The sequence below is a fragment of the Palaemon carinicauda genome, chromosome 7, assembly GCF_036898095.1.
Source record: "Palaemon carinicauda isolate YSFRI2023 chromosome 7, ASM3689809v2, whole genome shotgun sequence".
In the NCBI taxonomy this organism is placed as follows: domain Eukaryota; kingdom Metazoa; phylum Arthropoda; class Malacostraca; order Decapoda; family Palaemonidae; genus Palaemon; species Palaemon carinicauda.
Window position 1 is genome coordinate 114,850,398 of NC_090731.1, and position 24,459 is coordinate 114,874,856.

A 24,459-nucleotide genomic window follows, 5' to 3' on the forward strand; every position below is an offset into this window, starting at 1 on the left:
ACTTAAAGAGTCGTGATATGGTTAATATAATTGGAGAAAGGCCAAAGGACCACTGTTCAAAGAATTAAGTCAAAATAAAATTAGAAACGTTGAAGACGAAATTAAAAACTCATTATAAAGCTATGTAAATGAAGGCAAAATTATTCAGCTAAACTACAAACCCAGCAAGGCCAGCCTGACAAATGATAGAATTAGGAGGTCTTTTCTGAAATACAAATAAGGTATTTTTGTACTATGATGTTAATGTCTAAGATATTTATCATGTTAAATTTAGATTAAGATCGATTGTAATGTTGCTAAAGATTTGCAACTTACTAAAATTATACACTTCAATTTCATAAACTTATATATGTTACTGACAGCCTAATTTCGATGTTTATATAACAAATAATTTTAGATTTATGAGATGTATAAATCTGATGCTGTATAATGCAGCAGTGCAGCTATTACAAGCCAGCACAGTAAATGTAAAAAAAAAAAATAAATAAAAATAGTTTGCATTCTAAATGTAGCAGATCCCTTGCAATAATTCCGGTTTCTAAAATTAACTTTGATACATATTTTAACCATTATAAGCCGTTATAAGAACTAAACACATTTTAAAAGTCTAATAAAATTTTATTTAAATCAAATTATAAAGTTTATTTTTTTAGTTGATCTTAGCCTACCGTATATTGATATTTAGATGATCTAATGCACTACCTGTATTTAAAAGAAGTGTTGACATTGAGATCAGCTGGAGGACGAAAGCAAGGACTTGTCCTGAAATAGTTGATTATACTTATGAGCTAAGTACTATTGTTGCAATTCTGGTGATGACAACACTCAAACTTCCTCCCCAGTAAGTAGTTTATTAATATAAGTTAGTATAGTAGTTTATTTAAGAGACTACAGCGTGTCAAGAACACGTAGAATGGAATGTGCTTGGTTGCAGAGCTGCTCTACCTTAGCGTGGAGTAGATGATGTCTTGGGGAAACCTACTAGAATATCCTATTTTGAGCTGGACATAGTTTAGGGTCTTGGTTTATTTTATTTATGTTGTGTATTCTTTGAGGCCCGTTGTGTCATAAGGCATACGAAGAGGAGACGATGATCATGACGATGTATGTACTCTACTATAGGTATTATTGTACTGTATTACGGGGCAATATAACTTAGAAAAAAAACTAATTTTTTCTATACGAAAAGGTCTGTTCTCTTTGAAAATGACACTTGTTCCTGTTGGAAAGGAATAGTTTCAATATATATATATATATATATATATATATATATATATATATATATATACAGTATATATATATATATATATATATATATATATATATATATATATATCTATATCTATATCTATGTCTACTGATAGTGGTGGACCCCCAGTGGGAACTCGGAGTTTTGGGTGTGGAAAACATACTGGGAAACGGTATATAATGGCAAAATGAGCCTTTTCTTCTCTATACATTACCTTCTTGGATGTATAATAAACCGATGAAAAAATACGCAAATTATCTATGTCCTATACTAACGGTATATTTTTCATTTATTTGTTGATATTCTACGGGACGGTTGTAGTCACTCTCGTTCGTTTGTTTGTACATAGCAGTTTTCGACCTTCTACGCATAAACTCCGCCTCCACCAATAGGATTACTCCTTCTTTTATAACCCCTCCCCATTTTCCCCCTATGTCATTTTACCTGCCACATTCAAGTATTCTAGCTATAGAAGTCAAATCGCTCACACCTGAAAAATTTCACAAAATATCTATTGGAACTCGAGAAGTTATAGATTACTGTGCCCTTAATCATGTGCCATCATTAGTAAACATTGAAACCTCGCATGCCCTCTTTCTGAACTTAGGATGCCATGTCCTTTTTCATCGTGTTTGCACCCCCTACGTATTTGAATTGACCCAGTGCCCTGTGTTCATACTCATTGGATACCATTGTATCTGCAAATGCTGCACAGGTAAAGTTAAAAAAATTAGAACTCCCTATTTTTAACCTTATCAATCACTATTTCCGGGCTGCCTTATGGTAAGAGCCGTGTCTTGCTATAAGCAAGGCGCTCTAAAACAAACAAACTTATCACTAAAAATACGGTAGTCTAAGATGCGTTGGGGAAGTCTTTAGCCCCTCGTTAGGTGAGGACACAGTTTGTAGGTTAGGTTAGGTGGGGAAGTTTAGCTAAGGTGGCATTCTATGCACATGGGAGTTCCTATCCGTTGTTATACAAAAATTTCAAGTTATGTAGGTTGATATAGATTTCAAGTACGTTTTTTTATGATTTTAATAGAAAATGCGGGTTCATACAGACGGTTATCTATGTCATAAGCAACTTTTCCACAATTGTTTCCAGTTTGTTAAGTGCCATTTGGCAACTGCACAAAGTACCACGTTCCCTCTGCTAAGCTTGGACACACTAACGTCTTAGGTTTTTTTTTTTTTTTTTTTTTTTTTTTTTCTTTTATTACAAGACTATGTTAGGGAAGGGGTGGTCAGCTGAATAATGACACAGTGGCCAAAGTGTGGTGGTTGGTACATTAGATCAAGGTGTATCCCAGGGGTGTGAATTATGCATATTTGAGGTAGCCATATAGTGTGTACACCATGCATGAAGTTTGTGTTGCATTCTCGGCCAGTGACTTGGATGAATTTGCCATGTGAAATTCTTATAAGCATTTAACTTTAAATTAATTGTTGTTCAAACTACTGTTAAACACGCAAAAAATATTAGTTACCTTAAAAGCCTGAAAACTATCTTGCCAAGCATAAAATTGGGAGAAAAACCAATGTTTGTTCTATGATTCTGTGTAGATGAACTGTTTGACTCATGTGGTTAGTACAACTAATGTAATCATTAACTGAAATATTATTCTAGTCTCATGGACACTTTATGCTGAAGGAGTCCTGGGTTACCCTAGTATTTTTTTTCATATTTACAGTAGTGTACCCTAAGAACTATGCCTGCAGGATGAAAGTCCAAGAATCACATAACATTCGCCATATCAATAACCAGATCCATAAATCTTTAACTTTTATGAATAGAACTTACCTGGCAGTTATATATATATATAGCTGAGTCTCCGACTGCGGCAGAATTTAATCGAAAATCGCGGCAACTGCCTTGTGGTGGTTGTGTGGTTAGATGGTTAACAACCCTTACAGGGTGGTTCTTGGAATCATTCCCATTTTCTGTTCCTCAGATTATCTCTGCCGGCCGGATCGACAACATCGTTGGTCCGCCTTTCAGAGTTTTTCGGATCGCTTTCCCTTCATCGCCTTGTTGTTTTTGTTTTTTTTGTCTTTTTTCCTTTATTATCATGAGTGAGAAAATTCATTATCGTGTTTGTGCGAATGATATTTGCAAGGTGAGGTTGCCGAAGGTTTCGGTTGACCCTCACACCATCTGTATGGGTTGCAGGGGGTTTGAATGTGCTTTAGATAATAAGTGCAAGGAATGCGAGGTTTTAAGTGATGATGATTGGTTAGCTATGAAGCGCTATGTGCGCAAACTTGAGATTGATAGAGTTAGAAGAGCTAAATCAAAGTCTAAGTCTGCTAGTGAGCCTAGCTTAGATTTATCTATTGACCCTTTGCTTGTAACCCCTTTGGAAGGTATTCCTTCCCCAAATGTAGTGACTCCTGCCCCTTCTACAGGATCTGTGCCTACGGATGACCCTGGGTATGCTAAATTAGCTGCTGAATTGGAGGCCATTAAAGCACAGTTGGAGACCTTTAAAGGTAAGGGTGTAGGTGAAATTAGTGCTTGTGAAAGTGCAGTGGAGGTGGCGACTGATCGAATCTGTCATACCCCTAGGTCTAGACCTCTACCAAGCTCCCAGGACCAAGGGAGAAGGTACGTCGAAAGCCGAAAGGGGTTGAGAGGGGCTTATCCTCGGTCAGTCGTCGCCTCAGACAGTCCTGTTGCGATCTCCCAGGCTGCTTTTGACCGCCGTAGGAAAGGCGTGTCGGATACGTTTGTGTCTTCGCCTGATCGTTCTCCCAGACGTAATTGGCGTTACGAATCAAGACCAATGAAGAGAGGGTGGAACCGGGACGTGCAGTCTTGCTCTCCCTCTCCCAGTTCGAGTAGCAGAGACCCTGATCCTTCGGAAGACGATTTCGATGTTCCTGTTAAAAGGGCGAAACAGAGAGTCCTTAGCCCAGTTAATCCTGCTAGACTCCCTGCTTCTTCTGCCAGCGCTCCCAGTCAAGCCGTACGACAACTGCCGTCTTCGGTACCGCGAGAGCCAGCGGAGGTTGCTAAAGCTTTCATGGTTGTTATGCAGGAACAACTTTCATCGTTAGTTAAAGCTTTCAGCCACCCTTCTCAGTCCGTCAGACGTAAGGACGTCTCTTTGCCTGTTAAGAGATCTTCTTCTAAGAGAAATTTTAGTATCTCTCCCAAGAAACCTCTGCGCACTTTGTCGGCCGTACGACAACGCACACCCTCTTCATCGGCACGCTGCCAGGAATTTCCTTCCCCCCTCTCCCGGCGCCAGGACCATACTGCCTCTCGTTCTCGGCGCCGTGACGATTCCGTTTCCCTTTCGAAACGCCTGGACGTTACTGCCTCGTTTCTTAGGAAACAGGATGAATGCAGTCTGCATTTTCAAGGCGACGGCAGCCTGCATCTTCAGGACGCTTCCGTTTCTCGTCATCGTGACGATACTGTCTCTCGTCATCGTGACGATACTGTCTCTCGTCATCGTGACGATACCGCTTCTCGTCATCGTGACGATACCGCTTCTCGCCGACTGGATGTTAGCGGCGCTCGGCGCCAGGATTCAAACAGCTCTCGCTGCTAGACTGCTGGCAGCCCAACTCTTCGGGATGTTATCCTTGAGCAGGACCTCGAAGATATTTCGGAAGAGGAAGAAAAACCTGCCGACTCTTCTAGCGATTACAAGGTTCTTTCTCGCTCTCTTTTGGAACTTTATGGGGAGGAATTTCAACCTTCGGCCCCTCGTTCTCCTCAGTCTCAATTTACCAGGAAGAAAGCTACTAAGTCTTCGGCCTTCATCAAAATGAAACTTTCAATTTCGGCCAGGAAAGCTCTCGCTAAAGTGGATGATTGGATGAAGGAACGGAGACAAGCTGTCAAGACCACCTTTTCTTATCCACCGTCTTGGCTCGCTTTCAAGGCCGGTATGTGGTATGAGACAGGGGAACCTTTGGGGTTAGGAGTGCCTTCCTCCTCCCAAGGTGACTTCTCGGCTCTTGTGGACTCGGCAAGAAGGCATGCTTTAAACTCTGCCAAGGTGATGTGGTCCATGTCGGAGCTTGATCACCTCGTCAAGGGAATTTTCAGGGTTTTCAAGGTTTTCAGCTTCATGGACTGGTCTCTCGGGACTCTGGCCAGAAAGTCTGAACTCCTGGAGGACACGAAGGACCTGACGAGTATCATGTCCTGCATGGACAAAGCTCTAAGGGATGGAGCTAATGAATTGGCTTCCCTTTTCTCAGCAGGGGTCTTAAAGAAGAGGGCCCTTTTGTGCTCCTTCACCTCTAGATCTGTGACTGTTGCCCAGAAGTCGGAGCTACTTTACGCCCCTTTTTCACGCCATCTTTTTCCTGAAGCTCTGGTCAGAGATATCTCCCTTTCTCTGGCTCAGAAGGCTACTCAGGACCTTTTGTCTCGGTCGGCTAGAAAGACCTTACCTGTTGCTCCTGCTCCTCTGAAGAAGGAGGAAAAGAAGTTTCAACAGCCCTTTCGGGGCAGGATCTCCTCGAGAGCGGAATTTTGGGGGAGAAGACAAGAGTCAGGGCCAAGGACCAGCAGGGGTGCGTTTAGGCCCCGGTCCAAAAAAAGAGATGGAAGTCCTCCAGACACCAGTAGGGGCAAGACTGTCTCGTTTTTGGCAGTCAAGGAAGGTTACAAGATCCCCTTTTTAAAGAAACCACCTCTCTCAGACTCTCCCCTAGCCTTAGTGGCTCAGTACACCGACGCGGGGAAACGAGAGGCTATTCTGGAGCTAGTCGACCAGATGTTGGTCAAGGGAGCAATAGAGCCAGTTCAAGACTTCGCCTCCCCAGGCTTTTACAATCGCCTGTTTCTGGTTCCCAAGAGCTCGGGTGGATGGAGATCAGTCCTAGATGTCAGCTCTCTGAACGCCTTCGTGGAGAAAACAAAGGTCTCCATGGAGACGACTCAGTCAGTGCTGGCTGCAGTTCGTCCAGGAGACTGGATGGTTTCTCTCGACCTGCAGGACGCTTATTTTCACGTCCCCATTCATCCGTCTTCGAGGAGATATCTGAGGTTTGTGTTCCAGGGCAAGTGCTTCCAGTTCAGGGCACTTTGCTTCGGTCTCAGCACAGCTTCCCAAGTTTTCACCAGACTAATGGCGAATGTGGCAGGCTGGTTACACCAGGAAGGGATAAGGGTCTCCTTCTATCTAGACGACTGGCTGATCTGGTCACAGTCGAAAGAGAAATGTCTGGAGGACCTAATGAAAACTTATACGATCACTCAGGACCTGGGACTCATCGTCAACTGGGGTAAGTCTCAGACCGAGCCGAATCAGACTATTCTCTATTTGGGGATAGTTCTGAATTCAGTTCTTTTTCAGGCTTCTCCCTCCCAGGAGAGGCAGACCAGGTGCCTGGACAAAGTCAAAGACTTTTTGAGGAAGCAGGAATGCTCAGCGAAGGAGTGGATGAGTCTGCTGGGAACTCTATCCTCCCTGGAGCAGTTTGTCCCTTTGGGGAGACTGCACCTAAGGCCTCTGCAACACTTCCTCGCAAAGGTTTGGAACAGAAAGATCCAGGAGGACACTTTTTCTTTTCCCATTCCGACAGAGATCAGGGATCTTTTAATGTGGTGGCTGGACCCAGCTCTGTTGGGAAAAGGGATCTCCTTGTTCAAGAAGAACCCCGACCTAGTGTTATTCTCAGACGCGTCCAAGTCAGGCTGGGGAGCAACACTAGGGAACAAAGAGGTCTCAGGTATTTGGGAAGGGAGTCAGGTCAGTTGGCATATCAACAGGAAGGAATTGATGGCCATTTTGTTAGGGCTCAAGGCCTTCAAAATCTCGGTGTCGGGAAAGACTGTGGAGATCAATTCCGACAACACCACAGCTCTCGCTTACATAAGGAAGCAAGGGGGAACTTACTCCCTCTCTCTGTTCTCAACTGCGAGAGAGCTTCTCCTCTGGGCGAACGAGAACGAGACCCAGCTGTTGACAAGGTTTGTTCAAGGGCAAAGAAACATCAGGGCAGACATGCTCAGCAGGAGGGGACAGGTCCTTCCTACAGAGTGGACTCTCAACCCCCATGTCTGTCGGAGCCTCTGGAAGTTGTGGGGAAGACCAGTAATAGACCTTTTCGCCTCCGGTCTAAACAAGAGGATCCCCAACTACTGCTCCCTAGTCCCGGACGAGGAAGCTGTTGCAGTGGACGCCTTCTTGATGGATTGGACGGGGCTGGACATGTATGCCTTTCCCCCGTTCAAGATCATCAATCTGGTTGTCAGGAAGTTCGCTCTCCTCGATTCGGGACGAATGATCCTAGTGGCTCCATTCTGGCCTGCGACGGAATGGTTCACCGAAGTGGTAGGGTTGCTGATGGACTTTCCAAGAAGACTCCCGGCAAGTCCAGATCTTCTCAGACAACCCCACTTCGAGAGATTTCACCAAAACCCCCTCGCTCTCAATCTGACTGCCTTCAGACTGTCGAGAAGCTCGTTAGATCTCGAGGCTTTTCGGCACAAGCGGCGAAAGCTAATGCCAGGGCAAGGAGGATCTCTTCACAAAGAGTCTACCAGTCAAAGTGGGAGACCTTTAGAGCTTGTTGCAGGAGGCGCAAGGTTTCCTCGTCCTCTACCTCTCTAAGCCAGATTGCAGACTTTCTTTTGTACCTCAGGCAGGATGCTAAGCTGGCTGTATATACCATTAGAGGATACAGGAGCATGCTCTCAACCGTCTTTAGGCATAGAGGCTTAGAGTTATCTCAGAATAAGGACTTGCAGGACCTCATTAGGTCTTTTGAGACAACCAAGCAGGTGCACTTAAGACCCCCTTCTTGGAACCTGGATGTGGTGCTTAAGTTTTTGTGCTCCAGGAAGTTTGAACCTATCTCGCAAGCTTCTCTGCGAGATGTGACTAAGAAAACCCTCTTCCTTTTGTCTCTAGCGACTGCCAGGAGGATCAGCGAGGTCCAGGCAATCGAGAAGCGTGTAGGCTTCACCCTAAATGGAGCGGTTTGTTCCTTGAGGTTCGACTTTCTCGCCAAGAATGAGAACCCTTCGAAACCCTGGCCTAGGACTTTTGAAGTCCCTAACCTCACGAATCTAGTAGGTCAGGAACAGGAAAGCCTCCTCTGCCCGGTTAGGGCTCTCAAGGCTTATTTGGCCCACACTAAGAGCGTGAGGGGTGCTTCCAACTCCTTATGGTGTTCAGTGAAGGATCCTCAAAAACCCCTGTCAAAGAATGCTTTGTCCTTTTTCCTGAGGGAAACTATTAGGGAAGCCCACCTCTTTTGTGAGAAAGAAAACTTCGCCCTGTTAAAAGTACGGGCTCACGAAGAAAGGGCCATTGCTGCTTCGCTGGCATACCGGAAAAATATGTCAGTTAAGCAGATCACGGACGCAACGTTCTGGAGGAGCAACTCTGTCTTCGCTTCTCATTACCTCAGAGAGGTAAGAGTGGACTATGACAAGTGTTATACCTTGGGCCCATACGTAGCTGCGGCTTCTGTATTAGGCAAAGGAGTTACTACCCCCACTCAACCTTAGTTTATGTACTTGTATATGGGTTTGTGTTTTTTATGGTTGTCTGAGGTCCTCGTCCTGTGGTACGGTTCCCTCAGTCCAAATAGATAGTTTATATCTATTTCTGCAAGGTTAGATGGTTAGCTTTAGTAAGGTTGCAGGTTTTTTTATATGGGAAGGTAGTTTTCTGAAGTCTAGTCAAGTTGTTGGTCCTACCCCTTTGACAGACTCGATTGAGTTGTTTGCAGCGTAGCAGGTCTACTCCTGGCTGAACACTCCTAAGGGAAAGCGACTCTAGAGGCAGTTACCTTTGAAGTCAGCTACCTTAGCAGGTAAGGAATCAAGGTGTTTGTTCTCCTACAACTCTTTTTTTTGTTTCCCCAACTATGTTTTTCTGTCTGTTTCCCTCCTCCAAATGTGTGAATCAGCTATATATATATAACTGCCAGGTAAGTTCTACAGTATTCATAAAAATGGAGTTTTTTAAATATTAAACTTAGCCGGTGAATATATATAAAACTCGCGAGCGATCGCCGTGAAGGTTGCGGGTGTGACCACCAGCGCCGACTATCGGCCAGATACCGCATATACTTGTAAACATCTCCAGTTCTTCTCTGTCGGTCTTGTCGACAAGTTGGTTCCACTCGCTTTATGACCTCGAGTTTTCTACCGAATTGGTGAAGTACTTGGTTTTGGTTTTATTGCTTTCGCCGTGTTGGATTATTCAATACTATCTTCAAAAGAAATGCTTTTGAAAGGAGAGGAAAAGTGTTTTGCCTTTGTGTTTTTTTTTTATCTCTGGTTTTTCCATAGAGAAAAGATGGCCGACCCTTCCCTCAGTGTACGGAAGTGTGTTTAAGGCTTTTAGTAATTATTTTATCACGTTATAAATTATTGTTGATATTTATAGATTTTCCTCTATATATTTTATATCTCACCCGCCTTTATTAGGCCTCTTCGATTAGCTTTCCACTTATACTAAACATCAAATAAATTTTATGTTTTGTTTATATGCGGCCTTTACCTATTCCTTGTAGGCGGTCCTAACTTGGAAAACGAAGTTAAACAACGTTGAGCCCATTCAACTTTTATTTTTGTTAAGTTTAAATCAATTGCTCTGTAAGAGTTATGAAATGAATATTTTTTTTAGAAAATATTTTAAGAAATATATTCTTTGAATAGTCTTCGTGCTGTTTTTTCAAAGATGAACTAACGTTTGGTTTATTTATGCTACGCAGTTTGCGCTCTATCGTTACGATAGAGAAAGAGAGAATCACGGTTTCACTTTGCAGAAAGAGTAAATCGATTTTGACGTTTTGTTCATTCTTCTTTCAAACTGAAGTGTTTTAGATACTAATTTAAAGGAACTTGTTAATTTTCAATTTCTTAGTCCTTTCAGTTTTTTCCTTTGGTCAAATAACCTGTTTATTGACGAAGGGTGAGTGGGCCATTCTCTTGTGTGTGACAAGAGAGAGAGAGATGGAGAGAGAGAGAGAAAGAGAGAACGATCCGATCTTTACTCTCGTCCCAAGTCTCTGTATAAGGAGTTTGGGAGCGAGTAACGTTGTTCTCGATTCAGTTTTTTACTCTCGTCCCAAGTCTCTGTACGGGGAGAGAGGATAAAACGTTTTAGTTTTTATTCTCGTCCCAAGGCTCTGTACGGTGAGAGATTGAAAACGTAGTCCTTAGTGAACTAGTGTTTAGTCTCCTCCCCAGTCACTGATCCTTTTTTAACTTCATATTTTTCCGTTTTATTCGATATATATGTACAGTATATGTTTATTGATTTTTGCATGTGTGTTTCATTTTGTACTAATGTGCTTACATTATGCGACTCATTTCGCAATTCTAACCTTTTGATGTAAGGGAGAATTGCGTGCTTCAGGTAGAAATCAGTTTTATTCATGCCTAATGTGAAATTATTGAAAAATACGATATCAGTGAAGTAAGTGCAAAAAACATGTTCTGTGTTGTGGAGGGTTCGTTTGTTCGTGCTTGTCGCTCCCCTAGTCCGAGACCTCTTTCAGGCTCCCCTGCACCAGGGAGAAGTAATGTCGTAGGACTTAAGGGGACGAGAGGCTTTAAACAACGTACAGACGTTCCCTCTTTGGTATCGGACGTTTCTCGTCAAGATCTCCCTTACCATAAGACGGGCGAGACTGTGTTCTCCTCGTCATCCGAAGACTTTTCGCAAAAGAAACCTTGGCGCAAGGTTTGTAGACCCTTGAAGCGAAAGTCAGTCCCTTCAGGACAGGTCCAGCGTCCTGGCTGTAGCCATTGGGACAGCTCTGACCCTTTGCAGTCGTCGGGAGACTGTTCGCCTATTAAACGCAAGCGTAACACGGGGTCCGAGGGTCGCGGTAAAGGCAATGTTTTGCCAACACAGACGTTACCGTTGTCTCGGCCCGTTCCGACTCCCGTTGATCCTAAATGGGTTGTCCTGCGGGACATGCAGACTAAGCTTGCCTCCCTTCTGGAGGAGTATGTCGTTGAGCAGGTTCACGATGATCCTTCGCTTTCGAATCGCTGTTACGCTGAACGAGACTCTGGCCGTCAGCCGCCCAAACGAGCTTTTACTCGTCCGTTTGACGTTAGTGCTGAAGTTTCTTGTGCTTTGAAACGGGATGTCAGTAGTTTTTCACGTCAGTCACGTGACATGGATCCTCGCTGCAGTCCTGTGTTGGCTTTCAGCCGCTGCCGCAGTCTCGTGTTGACGTTCAGCCGCTGCCGCAGTCTCGTGTTGATGTTCAGGACGTTCGCCGACCGGCTCAGTTGCCTCGACTTGACGTTGAGCGTCAATCACCGCAGTCAAAGGTTGTTTTGACTGCTCAGTCTATGCAGTCAAGGCAGTTCCGACGTGACGTCGAGCGTCCATCAACTTCTGTTGTTGTTGTTGGTCAGTCACAAGGAGTTCAGTCCTTTCAGCAGCGGCGTGACGTCGCTTCCTCTACTGCTACTGCTGCTCCTTTGCTTGTTGACATTGCCTGTCAAGCGTTGCTGCCGCGGCAGGTCTCTCCTTTTCATGAGACTCGGCAATTGTCGGACGAGGTTCCTTCAGATGAGGAAGTTGCTGATCCCCCTCCTACTGATATTCCTTTGGGGACTTTGTCAGATGGAGAGGAGCCTAAAGCTGCTCAGCCCTCTATGGACTTTAAAAAAAATCATGCTGATTTTTAAGGATCTTTTTCCGGACCATTTTGTAACTGCTGCTCCTCGTTCGCCTCCGTCAGAGTTTACGCTAGGCCTAGCTACTTCGAAGCCTTCGTTTACTAAGCTAGTGCTCTCTCGCTCCTCTAAGAGAGCTTTACGTTTGCTAGGAGACTGGTTGATCACCAGGAGGAGTTTGGGGAAGACAGCCTTTGCTTTCCCTCCTTTTAAACTGGCTTCTAGAGCGAGCGTCTGGTATGACACGGGAGAAGTTCTCGGCTTGGGAGTTCCTGCCTCTGCCCAGGGAGACTTCTCAAGCCTCGTAGACCCTCCCCGTCGCCTGGCCATGAGACGCTCCAAGATTTTATGGTCGACTTCAGAGCTAGACCATCTCCTGTTAGGAGTTTTTTCGAGCGTTTGAAGTTTTTATTTGTTGGATTGGTCCCTGGGAGCCTTAAGTAAGAAGGTCTCTCCAGCTGGCAATGTATTGCTGTACAATTATGTCATGCATGAACAAGACTATCAGGGATGGCTCCAATGATCTGACAGCCACGTTCACTGCAGGAACAAGGCTATCAGGGATGGCTCCAATGATTTGGCAGCCACGTTTACTGCAGGAGTACTTAAGATGTAAGTGCGCTCAATGTGTTCATTGTCAAGACAAACTTCACGATGAAAACTACCAAATCTGTCTTGGCAGCAGTAAGGGAAGGCGACTGGATGGTCTCTCTTGACCTTCAGGATGCATACTTCCACATCCCGATTCATCCAAACTTTCAACAACATCTGAGGTTTGTGGACGGGGAAGTAATGTACCAATGTCGAGCACTGTACTTCGGCCTCATTCCTGCTCCTTTTGTTTTTACAAGGCCCTTGCAAAATGTAGCAAGCTTTCTACATTTTTTGAGGATTCAGAGCCTCCCTTTATTTTGACGACTGGCTAATCAGGGCGTCGTCATTATATCGCTGTCTGGAGAGCCTCTAATGGACATTAGGCCTAACCAAGGAGCTAGGTCTCATAGTGAACGTAGAGAAGTCGTAACTTACAGTACCCCATCCCAGACTATTCTTTTTTTGGGAATGGAGATACAGTGTCTGGTTTTTCGGGCCTTTTCGTCTCCCACAAGAATGGAACAAGCTCTGTTAAAAGTCCTTCACTTGCAAGAGAAAAACAGTTGCTCTGTAAGAGTTTGAACTAGCCTCGTGGGAACTCTTTCATCGCTGGAGTAGTTTATCTCTCTGGGGAGACTCAACCTATGCCCTCTCCAATTTCACCTAAACCTTTGGAACAAGGAGAAGGGCTTAGAGAGTATCTCTTTCCCAATCTCCAACTCAGTCTAGACATGTCTGACTTGGTGGGACAGCAACATCAGACTTCGAGAAGGTCTTTCTCTTGCGATCAAGAACCCAAACCATGTGTTGTTTTCAGATGCATCGGATTTGGGTTAGGGAGCTCCGCTGGACAGTCTGGAATGCTCGGGTCTTTGATCCACGGATCAGAAGGAACTCCATTTAAGGCAAGTAACATCTCTCCTTTGGCGATATTTGTGCAAGGAAAATGAATGTCTTGGCGGACTGCCTCAGCAGAAGAGGACAAGTCATCTCCATGGAGTGGACGTTGCATAAGACTGTGTGCGAGAAGCTATGGATGACATGGGGTCAACTCACCATAGATCTTTTTGCGACTTCACTGACTAAGAGGCTCTCGACTTACTGCTTTCCAGTTCCAGATCCAGAGGCAGCCCACATAGACGCTTTCCTGCTGGACTGGTCTCACCTGGACGTTTATGCCTTTCCACCTTTCAAGATCCTAAACAAGGTGCTGCAGAAGTTCACCTCTCACGAAGGGACCAGGTTGACATTGGTTGCTCCACTCTGGCCCGCGAGAGAGTGGTTCACAGAGGTACTTCCATAGCTGGTAGACGTTCCAAGAAGTCTGCCGTTACGGATGGATCTCTTGCGACAGCCTCACGTAAAGAGATTTTATCAAAGCCTCCCCACGCTTTGTCTAACTGCCTTCAGACTATCGAAAGATTCTCTTGAGCTCGAGGGTTTTCGAAGGAGGCAGCTAGAGCGATCGCGAGGGCTAGAAGATCCTCTACCATCAGGACCTATCAGTCGAAATGGGAGGTATTTAGAGACTGGTGCAAGTCCTCCTCTATTTCGTCTTCCAAGTGCCTCTGTAGCGCAGATTGCGAATTTTCTGCCTTATCTGAGAAACGGTCGCTTCCTCTCTGCATCCACCATTAAAGGCTACAAAAGCATGTTACCTTCTGTTTTCAGGCATAAGGGTTTGGATCTTTCTAATAACAAAGATCTCCAAGACCTGCTTAAGTCTTTCGAGACTTCCAAGGAGCGTCATATTTCGACTCCTGCTTGGAACTTGGACGTGGTCCTACAGTTCCTTATGTCAGACAGGTTTGAACCATTAAATTCAGCCTCCCTGAAGGATCTTACCCTCAAGACACTTTTTTTTTGGTGAGCTTGGCTTCGGCTAAAAGGGTTAGTGAGATACATGCTTTTAGCAAGAACATCGGTTTCTCCGCTAATAAAGCAGTATGCGCTCTTCAACTTGGTTTTTTTGGCCAAGAATGAACTTCCGTCTCGTCCTTGGCCTAAATCTTTTGAAATCCCCAGTTTTTCTGAGATTGTGGGGAATGAAGTTGAAAGAGTGCTGTGCCCCGTTAGAGCTCTTAAATTTGGTTTATCCAGAACTAAACCGCGACGAGGTTGTTCAGAGGCTTTATGGTGCTCCCTTAAAAAGCCCTCTTTGCCTATGTCTAAGAATGCGTGGTCTTATTTTATTAGACTTTTGATTCGGGAGGCACACTCTCAATTAAGTGAGAGGGATCATAATATACTTAAAGTCAAGGCTCATGAAGTTAGAGCGATAGCAACTTCTGTAGCGTTTAAGCAAAATAGACCCATTAAAAGTATTATGGACGCGACCTTTTGGAGAGGCAAGTCGGTTTTTGCTTTATATTACTTGAAAGATGTCCAGACTCTTTATGAGGACTGCTACACACTGGGACCATTCGTAGCAGCGAGTGCAGTAGTGGGTGAAGGCTCTACCACTACATTCCCTTAATCCCAATACCCTTTTAATCTACTCTTGAAATTTTTAATCTTATTTTGGGTTGTACGGGAGACTAAGAAGTCTTTCGCAATCTTTGTTATTTGGCGGGTGGTCAAAATATTGTTTCTTGAGAGCGCCCAGATTAAGGGTATTGATGAGGTCCTGTTATAGGGGTGTTCACCCTGGTTATAGCAGATCCTGGGAGTCTTTCAGCATCCTAAGAGGATCGCTGGGCTTCATGAGGATAGCGAACTAATGAGGCAGAGTAATAATCAGAGTCTGCTTCCTTACCAGGTACCTATACTTAAGTCTGTTTTTTGAATAGTTGTCAAAAACTCTTGAGCATATACGCCTTTATTGTATTAATACTGGTCTCTACCCACCACCATGGGTGTGAATCAGCTATTATATATTCACCGGCTAAGTTTAATATTTAAAAATGATATTTTGATTATAAAATAAATTTTTTAATATACTTACCCGGTGAATATATAAATTAAAGGCCCTCCCTTCCTCCCCGATAGAGACCTAGGGGACTGAGAAGAACTGGAGATGTTTACAAGTATATGCGGTATCTGGCCGATAGTCGGCGCTGGTGGTCACACCCGCAACCTTCACGGCGATCGCTCGCGAGTTTTTGGAATCTGTCGAGCCGTCGGAGACGTCAGCTATTATATATTCACCGGGTAAGTATATTCAAAAATTTATTTTATAATCAAAATATCATTTTATGATAAAACAAAGTTTCATGAATACTTACCTGGCAGTTTTATATATATTTTAAAGCCCACCCACCTCCCCTCAGGAGACAGGTCGGGCAAAGATAATCTGAGGAACAGAAAACGGGAATGATTTTTACAGGGTGGTTGTTAACCATCTAACCACACAACCACCACAAGGCGGTTGCCGCGATTTTTTATTAAATTCTGCCGCAGTCGGAGACTCAGCTATATATATATATATATATATATATATATATATATATATATATATATATATATATATATATACCGTATATACTCGTGTAATGTTCGACTTCGTGTAATGTTCGACCCCCCTATTTAGCCTTCAAAATCATGAATTCATCATATACCTCATGTAATGTTCGAGTCTTGATTTTGGCAGAAGGCTAGAGGTCTTATATCTCCAGCATACCATAATTACCAACAAAGTAAGGGTTATGCCTAAGTGCGACAAACAAAAATATAAAACAAATCGGAACAACACCTAAATAATAACATCTGTTTATAATAACAATTGAGTATTCAGCGTACATTTTCTAGCGAACACTTCAGTTGCAAACAGCCGATTATCATCACCGCCTAATAGCTTTAAAAAAACAAGCAAACACTTCAAGTTGCAAACAAAATTAGTTCATCGTTTTGAGTAACAAATTACCATTACCGGTAATTGCAGGTAATTACGGTGATTATAATTACCCGTTATGCTAATCATTTTTTTCCTCACAATATATATGAATAAGAATATACTCATAACCCATCAAGATGTCTACCAAGAAATATAAAAAATTTACAGCAAAATTCAAGCTTCAAGTTATTGCAGCCGCTGTCCGCTGAAACAAATAACGTTCAAGCCATAAAAATGTTACCGAAACTAGAGTTCGAACTTGGAGAAAAAAAAATGTGGATTTAATTAAGAAAAATTTTTGCGGTTTATTATTAATGTCAATTAATATACAATACCAAGTGAAATAAAATGAGCATAATTTTTTCATTAACCATATCACGTTATAACATACGCAACCCGACTGTTTGCTAGCTTCATACCTGCTGCGTTATAATAAAGTCATTACTCGTAGCGGAAAAAAACTATTTATGATGGTTTAGGAAATAAAATCCATGCTAATAATATGCCTGGTGTTAAATGAACATGGTTAGTACTATATATATAGGCCTAGCCTATGTTTATCTACCGGTAGGTAACCTTATATACGTGTAAGTATAGCCTACGATTACCTACCGGTAGGTAGCATAGCCTAGGGTAATGTTCGCGTAGGCCTAGCTTACGTTTACCTACCGGTAGGCCAGAAATTTTTACTTTTTCAAATATATATCTCGTGTAATGTTCGACCCTTACTTTTTTAACTGAAAAATAGGCCTTCAAAAATCGAACATTACACGAGTATATACGGTATATATATATATAACTGCCAGGTAAGTATTCATAAAACTTTGTTTTATCATAAAAACTCCATTTTGCATAGGCATGAAAGTCAAACTGCTTAGCTACACTCACTTTTGATTGCAGCCGCAAGCAGTACATATGCACTCTTGCTACTGCACTAATTTAAGCTGTTTTTATGTTTTATTTTCTTTTCTAAAAGAGCTGTACAAGTGTGCAAACAGACTGTTGTGTTCAAGGGATAAATTAAAGGAATAAGATTAGGATATGTAGTTATTTTGTGGATAAACAGTAAATGTGAGATAGTTTTCTGTATAAATCTGTTTTGTTCCGTAACTGGAATATAAACCAAGCTATTTAATAGGGGTTTGTTCCGTAACTGAAATATAAACCACGCTATTTACATAGGGTAATTACTTCGGTGTAGCTGAATGACGAGCCATAAGAATTTTACCGAGGGTTTATTACTCCACCGCTAGTTAGCGGGGGATAGGGAGGGGTAGCTTGTTATCCCCCCTCACACACACTAGTGAGTGCTTCACTTTGCTTTTGGCTCGGAAGGCGATCAGACGTGTCTGTTCTCTCCCTCTCTTGTGACCGCCATTAATCTCTTTTTGCTTTCTCTTTCTACAGAGTGTGTTTGAAGTTGGCCTCTATTATTTCATTATGCGTACGTGCCCTGGATTACCTGGCTGCCCTTGTGGGACCTTTATGTCGGCCATCGACACCGATCTTCACTCCTTATGTCCTCACTGTAGGGGCCAGCGGTGTGACAGCGCTAACATATGAATTGAGTGTAGGGAGTGGTCTACCTCCCAGTGGGAGAGGTTTGCCCGGCGCCGCAAGAAGAAGTCTAAGAGGGTTATTTCTCCTACAGAGGGTTCTCTGAAGAGAGAAAATTCCAAGGCTTCTTCTTCCGTAGCCCTTTCCTCCTCCGAAGCTCCCACTCGATCGGTCTCTTCCGAGATGCCGGCAAATGGTAGCGTAGACCGTATTGTTGTTGACCGATCCCGGGGTGCAAGAGAGGTAGTTGCCTCCCATAGCGAGGCAGCTGCCACTCCTCCCCCGGAGGAGGATATTATTTCTAATTTGTCTTTGTTCCGTAACCGAAATACAAACCACGCTATTTACATAGGGTATTACTTTCGGCGTAGCTGAAAAGACGAGCCATTAGATTTTTAATGAGGGTTAACTACCCCCGCGCTAGTTAGCAGGGGGTAGGAGAGTAGTAGCTAGCTACCCCTCCCCCCCCACACACTGGTGAACTGCTTCACTTCACTTTTGGCTTGGGCGATAAGCAGACGTGTCTGTCTCGCCCTCGCATTATTGGCAGCCTTAATCTGTTTTCTTTTTCTTTCAGTTTGTGTGTTAGTAGTTGGCCTCTACCTTCCTATTTTGCGGAAGTGCCCTGGACTCCCTTGTGGGACATTCATGTTGGCGGTGGAAACGGACCCTCACACCGTTTGTCTGTATTGTCGAGGTCAACGGTGTGAAGGGGATAAAAACTAGTGAGTGCAGGGAGTGGCCTACCTCCCAGTGGTAAAGGTTTGCCCGGCGGCGTAAGAAGAAGGCTAAGCGAGACCCTTCTCCTTCAAGGATTGCCTTGAAGAAGGAAGGTTCCAAAGACACTTCTTCCGCCGCCCGAACCTCCTCCGAAGCTCCCACTCGATCGGTTTCTCTCGAGGGTCCATCGAGTGGTAGCGTATGCCCTTCTTTTGTTTCCCAACCTCGGGCGGGAGAGGGCGTTGCCTCCCATAGCGAGGCAGCTCCTCCTCCTCCTCCGGGGGAGGATACTGTATTATTGATTTTGTTGATGTCTCTAACAATGATCTCTTACAGCTTTGGGTTTCCTTGGGGCTTAAGGGCTCGCCCTTCAAGGAAGCCCTGTTTGACCTGATCCAGTTGGGGGCAGCTGTCCAGCAGTCGCCGGCTATAGCAGAGGTAGACCCTCTGATTATGTTCGACGTTGTGGCAGAGGCTTCTGACGGGTCAGGCCAAACCCCTGCTGCTGCTGCTGATGTTGCTGAAGGCTCAGCTCCCCCCTCCGAACATCCTTTGAGGAGGGCTCCGAGTCCAACGGTCTCTCCTGCAAGTGTTTCTCCCCATCGGGGGAGTGCACTGACAGAGACTCCTCTTCGGAGGACCGATGATGGTGTTGTTGTGCCTCGAGGTCATCTTCGCCGTAAGGCCCGCCCTCCTCTTCGCGACAGAGGCCTTTCTTCTCCTTACAAAGGAGTTAGGAGGCGCCTCTTCAGTTCTTCACCTTCGACGTCCCCCGCAGAGGATCCTCCTCGACAAGAGCAGACCGTTGCAGCCGCATCCTTAGACCTCTCCGCTGATCGTTCGCAATCTCAGACGCCTGCCAGATCTTCCGACCTACCATCTCCGTTCCTTGACGCAGATGCGCAGTGGGCGCCAACGCACCCCGTTATCCTACGGGCACCGGTCCCTTCGGGGCAGAGGGACTTATCCCACAATGTGGGTGAGTCCCTCAAGTGCCAGGTTTGTTCCGTAACCGAAATACAAACCACGCTATTTACATGGGGTATTACTTTCGGCGTAGCTGAAATGACGAGCCGTAAGATTTTTAACGAGGGTTAACTACCCCGCGCTAGTTAGCAGGGGGTAGGGAAGGGGTAGCTAGCTACCCCTCCCCCCCTCACACTGGTGAGTTGTCTCACTTCACTTTTGGCTCGGACGAAGGGCAGACGTGTCTGTCTTCGTCCTCGTTTGTTGACAGCCTAATTTGTTTTTTCTTTACTTTTTCTAGATTCTTGTTTGCTTGAAGTTGGCCTCGACCATTATCTTCGCTATGCGTACGTGCCCTGGACTTGCTGGCCGCCCCTGTGGGACGTTTATGTCAGCGGAGGACACCGATCCTCACACCCTTTGCCCGCAGTGCCGAGGTCAACGGTGTGAGAGGGAAAATACTTGTAGTAAGTGTAGGGAGTGGTGTGCCTCCCAGTGGGAGAAGTTCGGCCGTCGGCGTAAGAAGAAGTCCAAGAGAGACCGTTCTCCTTCAAGGGCAGCCTTGAAGAAGGAAGGCTCTAAGGACTCCTCTCCCGCCGCCCGAACCTCCTCCGAAGCTCCCACTCAATCGGTCTCTCGTGAGAGGCCGTTGAGTGAGAGCGCAGGCCCTAGTGGTTTTTCCCGACCTCCGGGGGTGGGAGAGGGGGTTGCCTCCCTTAGCAAGGCAGCGGCTCTCCTCCTCCGGGGGAGGATTTGTTGGATTTTCCTGAATATGATGAATCTGTGTCTAACCTTGGTTTATTTCAGCTTTGGGCTTCCTTGGGGCTGAAGGGCTCGCCCTCCAAGGAAGCCCTATTTGACTTGATTCAGCTGGGGGCTGCGGTCAAACAGTCGCCGGTAATACCTTCTGATATTGTCGACACTGTTTTGGCAGGGCCTTCTGACGTGTCTAGTCAAACCCCTGCTGCTGCCCCTGTTGCGGACGTTGCTGAAGGCTCTCCTCCCCCCTCTGAACATCCTTCGAGGGGGAAGGTGAGTCCCATGGTCTCTCCTGCGGGCGTGTCTCCTCCTCGGGGGAGTGCGCTGACAGAGACTCCTCTTCGGAGGACTGATGACCCAGACTCCCTGCCTCGAGGTCGGCTTCGCCGTAAGGCCCGTCGGCCTCTCCGCCAGAGAGGACTTCCTTCTCCCTACAAGGGAGTTAGGAGGCCCCTCTTTGGGTCTCCCTCCCCTGGGGAGGAGCCTCCTCGTCGAGAGCAGACAATCGCAGTATCGTCTCTTGACACCTCTGCAGATCGTTCGCAATCTCCTTCGCCTGCCAGACCTTCCGACCTGCCTTCACCTTTCCTGGCTTCAGATGCGCTTTGGGCGCCCACTCACCCTGTCGTACGACAGGCTCCGATCCCTTCGGGGGAATGGGACTCTACCCATGGTGTGGGTAAGTCCCTTGCATGTCAGGGTTCCCCTGCACGCCCACCTGCGCGTTCGCGCGCAGTAGCGCGCAAGCGTTCTCCTGAGTCTTCAGATTCAACTCGTCAGCGCTCTCCTGCTCGCCAGCGCTCTCCAACTCGCAGGTGATCTCCTGCGCGCCGACACTCTCCTGTGAGACAGCAGCGCCCTCTTGTTCCTGATGTGCGCAAGGCGCACCATTGATCTCCGGAGCGCCCATGATCTCCTGCGCGCAAGCGCTCTACTGCGTAAACTGCTTCCTGATGCGCGCCCTGCGTGCCGACGATCTCCAGCGTGTCCACGATCGGCAGATCGGGACTTAGGTAAGGGTTCCACCCCTTCGCCTCGCCCACACGCCCCTGTGCGCCCATCTGCTCCTGCGCGCAGTAGCGCTCACACACCTCAGTGCGCCCATCGAAAGCTTCTGTTCAACGGCGCGCCCTAGAATCCTCTTCTGGGCCCAACGACGAGCGTTCACCGACGCGTTCTTCTCCTTTGGACTCTTTGGATGCGCACAGTAACCTCACTGCACGCCAACGATCTCCCGCTCGCCCGCGTGATCACTCGCCTGTGCGCAAGCGCTCTCCTAAGCGCCCACGTCCACTTCAGGCTGATCGTTCAAGATCTCCAACTCGCCTGCGCTATAAATCGCCTGCGCGCAGTCGTTCGCCTGTTCGTGGTGCGCACCGTCAATCGCCTACGCGCTACCAGGAATCAACGCGACATCGCTCGCCCACGCGTCGGCACACGCCAACGCTCGCCGCCTCGTAAATGCTCTCCGGATCGTAAAAATCGCCATTTGCCTACGCACCTTCAGCGATCACCTTTGGATGAGCGCACCCCTTCGCCTGCGCGCCAACGCGCCCGTTCGCCAACGCGTCCGCTCACCAGCTTGCTCTTACGCCCACGCGCCCTCTCATCAACGCGCCCCCTCGCCCGCGCGCGAGCACGCCCACGCTTTCTCTCCCTTTACGCAATAACGCGCCTGCGCGCGATCCCTCCAACTCTTTATCGCATGAGCGCCGCCGCGATCCCCATTTGCGCAGAGATCGCCAGCGTGATCAACCGACGGGCGCGGACTTCCAGATCACCCTCTGGATCGCCACCGCGCAAGTGTAGGGCTACAGACCAGGACCAGGACGGATCGACAGAGAGGTCCATGCAACATTCTCTTTCTTCTTCTTTTCAGGTAGGCCCCGTGGTGTCCACTGCAAAGGGTCAGAAGATCCCCTTCCCTCCAGCGGGAATAACTGACACTGAGTCAGTTACCCAACAGTCGTGGTTCCGTCACATAATGAACGCGGTGGTCCAGGCTGTGAAGCCTGCCCTCGTTGATTTGGGACTGAAATCGACGAAGGGTTCTTCCCCGCTGAAGAGAAGGAGAGGAGTGGACTTCGTGGTGACTTCTCCCCGGGAAAAGTTGGCTCCCAAGAGGCCCGTCAGGAGGAGTCCTTCTCCTTCCCCTTCACGGGCAGTTTCTCCTCCAGTGGACAAAGTTTTTCCGTCCTCAGGAGAATCCAGCGGGACAGAGGTCTCTCCTACGGCACCAATGTGAGCAACCCCTCCTCCTAGGAGAGAAACTTCTCGCGAGGAGGTCTCCTTCCAGACCTTTTTGTTGGAGTCCTGTATCCCTCCTAGGAGGGAACCGAAGGACTCCAAGACGATTCCTAAATCGTCATCAAGGATCCGTCAAGAACCAACCAGACCCCGGGAGAATGTCCACGTATCTCCCCAAGGAGAGCCCTTGGGGACTGGAGACTCAGCTGCCAGTCCGTAAGGAGAGCAAGGCGTGTCAGAACACGCTTTCTGGCAGGTCCTTAGCTTGATGAGGCAGCTCAACAAGTTTAAGGACCCGGAGATCGCCCCTTGAGAGGGCAAGGACACGGTGCCAGACCAGGTCTACGGCACCCAGAAACCTCCTAGGACCAGCGCAGCTTTGCCCTGGTCCAAAGGGGTGAAAGGTGCTAGAGACAAGGTCGAAGCCCAGCTCTCCGAGCTTGCCTCCTCCAGTCGTTCCTCTGTCGGGAACAAACTCCTCCTGCCTCCTCGAATACATCAGAGGAGGTACTTCGAGATCATGGGGGAGTCCAGTATGCCTCTTCCTCTCCACCACTTCGTGGAAGAGCTAACGAGGGGAACATCTCTCGAGAAGTTCTCCACCCGGCAGGTGACATTCTCGGCGTCAGAGATCCTGAGCCTAGAGAAGGTCTCGAAGAGTGCCATGCAGGCAACTTCGTGGCTGGACATTTGGCTAGGATCTCTGGGCATCCTATTGCGCTCCGAGGATCTGTCCAAGGAGGGCAATAGGAAGGCCTTGGAGACCTTCTTCCTCTTGGGCACGCGTTCGATCGAGTTCTTAGCCCATCAGGTTACTGACCTATGAGCTAACTTGATCGTCAAGCGTCGTGACGCAGTGACCGAGAGGTTCCATCCGAAGGTCCCCGCCGCGGATGTCTGCAGGCTCAGACACTCCTCCATCACTGGAAGAGATCTGCTCGAGCCCAAGGCCATGGAACGAACAGCTGAGAGGTGGAGGAGATCGAATCAAGATTCACTCCTCCAAAGGGCCCTTACATCCCGGCCCTACAAGCCTCCAGCCCCCCAGCAACAACAACAACAGCAGCCTCGCAAGACACTGAAGCAGGCTCCGGCAGCTAAGGCAAGCGTGTCCAAACCGCAGTCCTTTCCATCCAAGGACAGAAGGCGCAGTAAGTCCTCTAGGGGAGGAAAGAATCCTAGGGGAAGCAGCCGAGGCCGCAAACACTAGGATTGGCAGTCCCCCTGCGTGTCCACCTGTGGGGGGGATGCCTAAAAAGTTGCGTGTACAGGTGGCAGCAACTTGGGGCCGATTCTTGGACGGTCTCCATGATCGGCCAAGGTTATCACGTCGCATTCACGACATCTCTACCTCCCCTGACAGCGAATCCAGTGTTGTTGAACTCCTATGCCATGGGATCGGCAAAGGGGTTGGCCCTTCGGGCGGAAGTCGAGACCATGCTCAAGAAGGATGCTCTTCAAGAGATCGACGATGGCTCCCCAGGCTTCTTCAGTCGACTCTTTCTTGTAAAGAAGGCATCTGGAGGCTGGAGACTGGTCATTGACCTCTCAGCACTGAACAAGTTTGTCAAACAAACTCGGTTTATCATGGAGACAGCGGACACGGTCAGACATGCAGTGAGACCGCAAGACTTCATGTGCACACTGGATCTGAAGGACGCGTACTTCTAGATCCCAATCCATCCGTCTTCCAAGAAGTACTTAAGATTCAGCCTAGACAACAAGTTCTACCAGTTCAAGGTGTTGTGTTTCGGTCTCTCAACAGCACCTCAGATGTTCACCAGAGTGTTCACACTTATCTCGTTGTGGGTGCACAGGAATGGCATACGTCTCCTCCGTTATCTGAACGACTGGCTAATCCTGGCAGACTCGGAGTCGACCCTTCTTCGACACCGAGACAGACTTCTGGAAATT

At 46.8% G+C, this 24,459-nt stretch overlaps 1 protein-coding gene across 3 annotated transcripts in view; it reads left to right on the top strand.

Annotated features, from left to right (window-relative positions):
• The first annotated feature begins 717 nt into the window (after nt 1–717).
• LOC137643987 (probable phosphorylase b kinase regulatory subunit beta) overlaps nt 718–24,459 on the top strand; it is a 647,361-nt gene continuing 623,619 nt past the window's right edge. For all 3 annotated transcript variants that reach the window (XM_068376819.1, XM_068376818.1, XM_068376820.1), the window contains exon 1: nt 718–841. In XM_068376819.1, the coding sequence (XP_068232920.1) occupies nt 816–841 (26 nt within the window). In that variant the 5' untranslated portion in view covers nt 718–815. The remainder of the gene's footprint in view (nt 842–24,459) is intronic.